The sequence below is a fragment of the Cyprinus carpio genome, unplaced genomic scaffold, assembly GCF_018340385.1.
Source record: "Cyprinus carpio isolate SPL01 unplaced genomic scaffold, ASM1834038v1 S000006465, whole genome shotgun sequence".
Classification (NCBI taxonomy): domain Eukaryota; kingdom Metazoa; phylum Chordata; class Actinopteri; order Cypriniformes; family Cyprinidae; genus Cyprinus; species Cyprinus carpio.
In genome coordinates this window covers 286,255-293,983 of record NW_024879144.1, presented here as the reverse complement: position 1 = coordinate 293,983, position 7,729 = coordinate 286,255, and the positions used below count along the sequence as shown (strand labels likewise).

Sequence of the window (7,729 nt, the reverse complement as noted above, 5' to 3'; positions counted from 1 at the left end):
GTCCCCTTCGAGAGAATTGGTATGGACCTCATCGGGCCATTAGAGCGATCTGCACGGGGACATCGCTTTGCATTAGTCATAGTTTACTATGCAACCCGATATCCTGAAGCAGTGGCTCTCCGCAACATTTCCGCTAAGAGTGTTGCGGATGCCCTGTTTCGTCTAATCTCCCGGGTGGGGGTTCCGAAAGAAATCCTCACCGACCAGGGCACGGCGTTTATGTCACGTACGCTACGCGAACTATACGGATTATTGGGCATTAAATCGGTTCGAACTAGCGTCTATCACCCACAGACCGACGGCCTGGTCGAACGATTTAATCGCACGCTTAAATCCATGATCCGTAAATTCGTCCAAGAAGACGCCAAAAATTGGGATAAGTGGCTAGAGCCCTTGTTATTCGCTGTGCGAGAGGTCCCACAAGCCTCAATGGGGTTTTCCCCCTTCGAACTTCTCTACGGTCGCCAGCCCCGAGGGGTGCTGGATGTCCTGAGAGAAACTTGGGAGGAGGGGGCCATCTCAAGGCAAAAACGAAATTCAGTATGTGCTGGACTTGAGAACAAAACTCCACACTTTGGGGCGGCTATCAATGGAGAATTTGTTACAAGCCCAGGACCGCCAGAGCCAGCTGTATAACCGGGGAACTAGATTACGCAAATTTGCACCGGGAGAGAAAGTACTTGTATTACTCCCAACGTCGAGCTCTAAGTTAATGGCTAAGTGGCAGGGACCGTTTGAGGTCGCACGACAAGTCGGAGATCTCGATTATGAGGTAATACGGTCCGATAGGAACGGGGCACGTCAGATCTACCACCTCAACCTCCTAAAAAAATGGAATGAGGCGGAATCAGTGATGTTGGCAACGGTGATTAGCGGAGAGGATGATCTCGGGCCTGAGGCGAATGTCAAACCACAATCCCTCGCCCTGGCCCCAGGAGGAGATCACCTCTCGCCGTCCCAACTCACTGATCTAACAAAATTACAGGCAGAATTTGCCGACATGTTCTCGCCCCTACCGGGCCGTACCAACCTCATTCAGCACCATATCGAGACGGAGCCGGGCGTGGTAGTTCGCAGCCGGCCGTATCGCTTACCTGAGCACAAGAAAAAGGTAGTTCAGGCTGAATTAGGCGCAATGCTGGAAATGGGAGTAATAGAGGAATCCAATAGTAACTGGGCGAGCCCGATAGTTTTAGTTCCGAAAACGGACGGCTCAGTCCGCTTCTGTGTGGATTATCGCAAGGTGAATGCTGTGTCGAAGTTCGACGCGTATCCAATGCCGCGGGGTTGACGAGTTACTTGATCGGCTAGGCACGGCTCATTTTTATTCGACATTGGACTTAACGAAGGGATATTGGCAGATCCCCTTGTCTCCATTATCCAAAGAAAAGACAGCTTTCACAACGCCGTTTTGGATTACACCAGTTTGTTACCCTTCCGTTTGGCTTGTTCGGGGCCCCAGCTACCTTTCAGCGCCTCATGGATCGGATTCTACGGCCCCATGCTGCATATGCTGCTGCCTACCTAGATGATATTATTATATTTAGTAATGACTGGCAGCGGCATATGCAGCATCTGAGGGCCGTCCTGAGGTCGCTGAGGGGCGCTGGACTCACGGCCAACCCAAAGAAGTGTGCGATTGGGCGTGTGGAAGTAAGGTATCTGGGCTTCCACTTGGGGCATGGACAGGTGCGTCCCCAAATTGACAAGACAGCCGCTGTTGCGACCTGCCCACGTCCCAAGACCAAAAAGGAGGTAAGGCAGTTCTTGGGGCTGGCGGGATATTATAGACGGTTTGTTCCTAATTATTCGGACCTCACCAGCCCCTTGACTGACCTTAGTAAAAAGGAGGCACCAGATACGGTCCAGTGGACGGAGTCGTGTCAGCAGGCCTTTACCCAGGTAAAGGCTGCCCTGTGTGGCGGGCCGTTATTACACTCTCCTGATTTCTCTCTCCCTTTTTTGTTGCAGACTGACGCGTCGGACCGGGGGCTGGGTGCAGTCCTGTCCCAGGAGATAGAGGGGGAGGAACGGCCGGTGCTGTACATTAGCCGGAAGCTCTCGAAGAGAGAGGCTAAGTACAGCACCATCGAGAAAGAGTGTCTTGCCATCAGATGGGCCGTCCTCACCCTCCGCTATTATCTCCTGGGACGGGAGTTCACCCTCTGTTCGGACCACGCTCCGCTGCAGTGGCTCCACCGCATGAAGGATACCAACGCGCGGATCACCCGTTGGTATCTGGCTCTACAGCCTTTTAAATTCAAGGTGGTCCACAGGCCGGGTGTTCAGATGGCTGTGGCCGACTTCCTCTCCAGAAATGGGGGGGGGGGGGGGGGGGGGGGGGGCTGCAGGCCGGATGGCTCCCCGGCCTGAGTCGGGCGGTGGGGGTATGTGGCAGGGGGGGCGTGGTTTAGCGAAGTCTGCAGCGGGAGAGAGAGTCGGGAGACGAGCGGTGAGTGAGTGGGTTGGACGGAAACGATCAACACCTGTTTCTTGTTGCAGTAATTGGCGTGGAGAGAGTATAAAACGCCAGGAGAAACGGGAGCAGTTGAGAGAGAGACGGACTGCTGACGCGACCTGAAAGCCGGAGGAAGTAACCCGGAAGTGCTATGCGTTAGAAGTATATGGTTGTCAAAATAAAAGTCGCCATTGGGATTTTCAAAGAATATTTATTTTTGGCAGAATAAACTCGTCAGCAGTCCAGCCGACCCTTGTCCTCTTCCTTTCCTCACACGAACTCACTACAGTAACATATAATGTAAAAAAAATAAAAATAATAATAATCTTTTTATTAAATGTTGATAAATGCCTAAATCTTTTAAACAACAAGATGATATTGATTTTAATTTTGATTAAACAAAAAAATCACTTGTCAATTTCAGCGAGAGAAGAACAAATTTATACTCGCATGCATTATGTATTAGGTATGTTACAGTCTCTGACAGACAGAATTAACTGAGACTTCATTGTCTGTAGATATTTAAGAGGCTGTTGTGTTATGATTTACTGTAATATTAAGATGTTCTGTTTTTTTTCCATTTCAGAAACTAAAAGTGTGATTGCTCTCCTCACAAATCAGTGTCTTGTCTCTTAAGTGTTGAGGACTAGTGCATATTTGAGCCTATATTCAGTATATTGAAAATACTGTTAAAATCAGATATTCTAAGGGTGTATTCACACCTGTCTTGTTTGGTTCGATTGAAACGAATTCTGGTTCATTTCCCCCTTTGGTGCGGATCTTTTTGGGCAGGTGTGAATACAGCAATCGCACTCTGGTGCGCACCAAACAATCAAACCGAAACCCAGCTGAAGAGCTGGTCTCGGTTTGATTCCATATGAACTCTGGTATGGTTCGTTTAAGGTGTGAATATGATCCAACCTCAATCCGACCCAACTGCAGAAAGCACTGCGCCTTTTGAGTTAACAGGCTCCCATAGTTGGAGTTGCCTTATGGGAAAGTGTTGTGTTCGCTACATTTATTAACTTAGCCATTGAAAACTGAGTCGTGGTTCGACCTGGAGCTCCAAGGAGACACGCTGCCTCATTGACATTTGGCCAGATTCCTATATATCACAGCTACTGAAGAAGATGCATAAAAATCAGGTTGAGCGGGGGGAAGGGGGGGTGTTTATGGGTGATTGCACAGTTTGCTAACACTTGCGAAAGCCTGCAATCGCTTTCCTATGCGCGCTGTTTTTTAAATTTCACTTTCGCTTTCTTTATACCCAATCCGTCTTCTGTCCAGTGCCATTGTCATTATGACATTGTAGGTGCACATAAGAGCATGCTCTCTCCGCCAGAACCGTCTTGCAGCACTTCTTCATCTTCGCAAAATCCTTGTTACAACATCGTATAGATGACATTGTCTCATCTGATGTTCATAAGTGTCTTCATATTACGTTTGTAGCTGATAACAGAAAATCTGTAAAATAATAACAATTGCACTACGAAAAATCTCCATGATTAGCCTGTTTTCGAACTTCCTGCTTTTCCCTGCTTTAGAATTTCTGTCCATTGAATGGATGACCTTGGCACACGTGTGGTTTTGTTTACAATTTCTGGTTCACTTGCAAAAAGAGCAGTGTGAAAGTGAACCGCACCAAGCAAAAAAAAAAAATCAACATTGTATTTGGTCCGGACCAAAGCAAGTGAACTAGAGGACTTTCCTGGTGTGAATACACCCTAAGACTCTTACTTAAGTACTAGAATTAGTGACTTGTAAATTTAAACACTTTAAGGTATCTGTACATGCACTCTGTGTTCTTTACACCTCTGCAAATCCAAATAACACTTGAGCATTTAGATTCACATGTTAATAGTGAAACTAATTCAGATGTACTTCTTCTTGTCCTGCAGCTGTGAATCAGTGAAGAACGATGGCGTCTGATAAAGTGCTGCTTCTGAACTCACTGAAGGACTTGAGAGAAGCTGAACTGAAGGAGTTTCAGTGGCACTTAAAGAATGATCATGAATCTATATCAGAGTCTGAAATGGAAAAAGCAGATAGATTAAAAACTGTGGATAAGATGGTGAAGTGTTTTGGACCAGAAGAAGCTGTGAAGATCAAAGTCGGCATCCTAAAGATGATGAACCAGAATAATCTGGCTGAGCAGCTGGAGAACAAACATAAGCAAGGTGACGTTTAATTCACAGTGACTGTAACTTGATTATAGGCACAAGCCCAAAAGAGTCAGATCTTATACTAGTACACTTAACACTGAAACACTGACAACCAGTTTACAGTGGTCTAAAAACCTTAAATTAAAATGCATTATTCTGTGATACAGTTGTTCATTAAGGTAGGCCAATAGGTGGTGTGGTCGACAAAAAGATTCATGTGTCATCAAGGCAAGTTTCATTGGCACATGCAAAGCTTCACATTAAGTTGGACAAACATGTTGAAAATGCATCCTCACACGCTAGATGTCAGTGGTTTGATATATCAATAAGCTTTTAATAACCTTGGTCAGCACAGCCTAAAGATCATCTGAGGCAAAAATGATACAATCGAAATCGAGACAGACGTGATAAAACAGTAAAAATTTTGGATCTTTGTCTCTGTTGTGGTTACACATACATCATTTTACTGCAGCGCCTTCACAAAAGTTTAGCATTCAAATGTATTCTTAAGCCTTGCAGTTTTAAGACAAGCAACTTTACATCATTTTTGTCTAAGAACCAAGAACCATTTACTGATTTTAGTTAGGCTAGTACTGTATTTTTGCTGTGATAACAAAATGGATTTTGAGATTTAAAAAGTTTAAATGTGATCAAATGTTTAATCATCATAATGTTACATTAAGCAAATATATATATACAGTCATGGCCAAAAATATCGGCACCGTTGTTAAATATGATCAAAGAAGGCTGTGAAACTGAATCTGCATTGTTAATCCTTTTGATCTTTTATTTTAAAAATTCACAAAAATTTAACCTTTCATTGCATAATAAGAATTTAAAATGGGGGGGAAATATCATTATGAAATAAATGTTTTTCTCAAATACACGTTGGACACAATTATTGGCACCCCTAGAAATTCTTTTGCGTAAAATTATTCCCATTCATATTCACAATTTGAGCACTCCAGGGTGATTATGAACATGAAATTTTCCAGCCATGGCTTCCTGATTCACAAAAATATAAATAGTAGGGAAAATAAAGGCCTAATTCCCTTAATCATCCATCACAATGAGAAAAACCAAAGAATATATTTCTGATGTGCAGCAAAAGATAATTGAGCTTCACAAATTAGTGAAGTGGCTTTAAGAAAAGAGTTAGAGCAGTCACCATCAGGACAATAATTAAGAATTACCAATCAACATAACATGTTACGAAACTGCCTGGAAGAGGATGTGTGTCTATATCGTCCTAATGCACGTTGAGGAGGAGAGTTTAAGTGGCTAAAGACTCTCCCAAGGACCACAGCTGGTTTTTGCAGAAAACATTTGAGTCTCAGGGTCAGAAAACCTTAAAAACAGCACCTACATCACCACATGTTGTTTGGGAGGATTTCAAGAAAAATTCTCCTAGCTCATCCAAAAACAAACTCCAGCGTATTCAGTTATCAGACACGACTGGAATTTCAAATGGGACTGGCTTCTATGGTCAGATGTACCAAAAAAATTTGCTTTTTACCAGCAAACATTCAAGATGGGTTTGGTGAACACAGAGAAAAAAAGTACCCCATGTGTACAATGAAATATACTGCAGTATTTTTGATGTTGTGGGCCTATATTTCTGCTGGAGGTCCTGGACATCTTATTTAGATACATGGCATCATGGATTCTATCAAATACCAACAGATAAAAAATCGATAAGTGACTGACTCTGTTGGAAATCTTATAATGGGCCATTTTTTGGATCTTCCAACCGTACAAATAATCCAAACTCAAACCTCAAAAACAACACAGAAATGGGTCACTGAGCTCAAAACCAAGCTTCTGTTATGACCATTCCAGTCCTCTGACCTGAACCCTACGGAAAATGAGAGGAGTGAACTGAAGAGGAGAAGCACCAACATGAAGATGGGAATCTAAAGGGTCTGGAGTGATTCTGGATGAAGGAATGGTCTCTGATCTCTTGTCAGGTGTTCTCTAACCTCATCAGGCATTATAAAAGAAAATTTAGAGCTGTTAAACTGGCAAATTGAGGTTTCAAAAAGTATTGAATAAAAGGGTGCCGTTAATTGTGGCCAATGTGTATTAGAGAAAAACATTTATTTCATAATGATATTTTCCCCCTTTTTAAATTCTAGATTTTTTTTTAAATAAAAGATCAAAAGGATTAACAATACAGATACATTTTCAAAGCCTCCTTTAATGATATTTACCAGGGGTGCCGATATTTTTGGACATGACTGTATATAAAATGTGATTTAAGATTTTGGTCTTATTTCCTGCTTCTACAATATTATTATTATTTATAAGTTTCAAGTATGTAAGTCTGTGTAAGAATCATAAATCTCTCTCTTTCAGTTGACAAAGCTCCAGTCCGGAAGTCAAAGCTGAAAATGGTGCCAGTGTAAATGCTCCTGTATTGACTGGAAACACCTTCACTGGACCAGTAACCTTTTATAAATAGGGCTGCCAAATTCAGAATATAAAAATTAGGTACAGTTGTGTGTGTGTGTGTGTGTGTGTGTGTAAAAGGAACACATTTGTTTAGCTTAACCTATTAAAGTGTGAAGTTTAATTTCATTTTATTCTTAGATAGCACACATCTGTCTGTAAGATGTCTGTTAAAGATCACTTGATCTGACCACTTGGTCAGTTTAACATACATTCTAAATCATAAACATCTTAAAGACATCTAATAAACGTCTATTTGACATCTGATAGGAAACATGCTGTAGCTGTATAGCTGATGAGCAAACGATCTAAAAATATGTGTTCCAGGTGTAAATGCAGACGTCAGATGTCTCCGTGATGAATGTATGCTATCAGGGCAGGCTTCAATAAAAGTTCACTTAGAATATCTATATACCAGATATGACGTATCTTGTGAATCTGTTGTTTTCTCCTTCGTGTTTAGTATCATTGTAAAAGTCTCTGTGCAACTGGTAAAATGGTCTAAATTTCACAGCAGTCACTTATATTATAAGATAACTTTTAAAGGATTCTGTTTTGCCACTGAGGGGTGTGTCTGTGGGTATGCATCTCTCACGCTTAGATTAATCTTTGAGCAATTGATGTTATGTAATGATCTGAATTGAAACTGAATTTAATTCTG

At 42.4% G+C, this 7,729-nt stretch overlaps 1 protein-coding gene across 1 annotated transcript; it reads left to right on the top strand.

Moving 5' to 3' along the window:
* The first annotated feature begins 4,350 nt into the window (after window positions 1–4,350).
* On the top strand, window positions 4,351–7,092 carry LOC122143616 (NACHT, LRR and PYD domains-containing protein 6-like). The gene is made up of 2 exons (XM_042754152.1): window positions 4,351–4,635; window positions 6,976–7,092. Exons 1-2 carry the CDS (start codon window positions 4,377–4,379, stop codon window positions 7,023–7,025), a joined length of 309 nt encoding a protein of 102 aa, XP_042610086.1. The 5' UTR covers window positions 4,351–4,376; the 3' UTR covers window positions 7,026–7,092.
* Window positions 7,093–7,729: the final 637 nt, after the last annotated feature.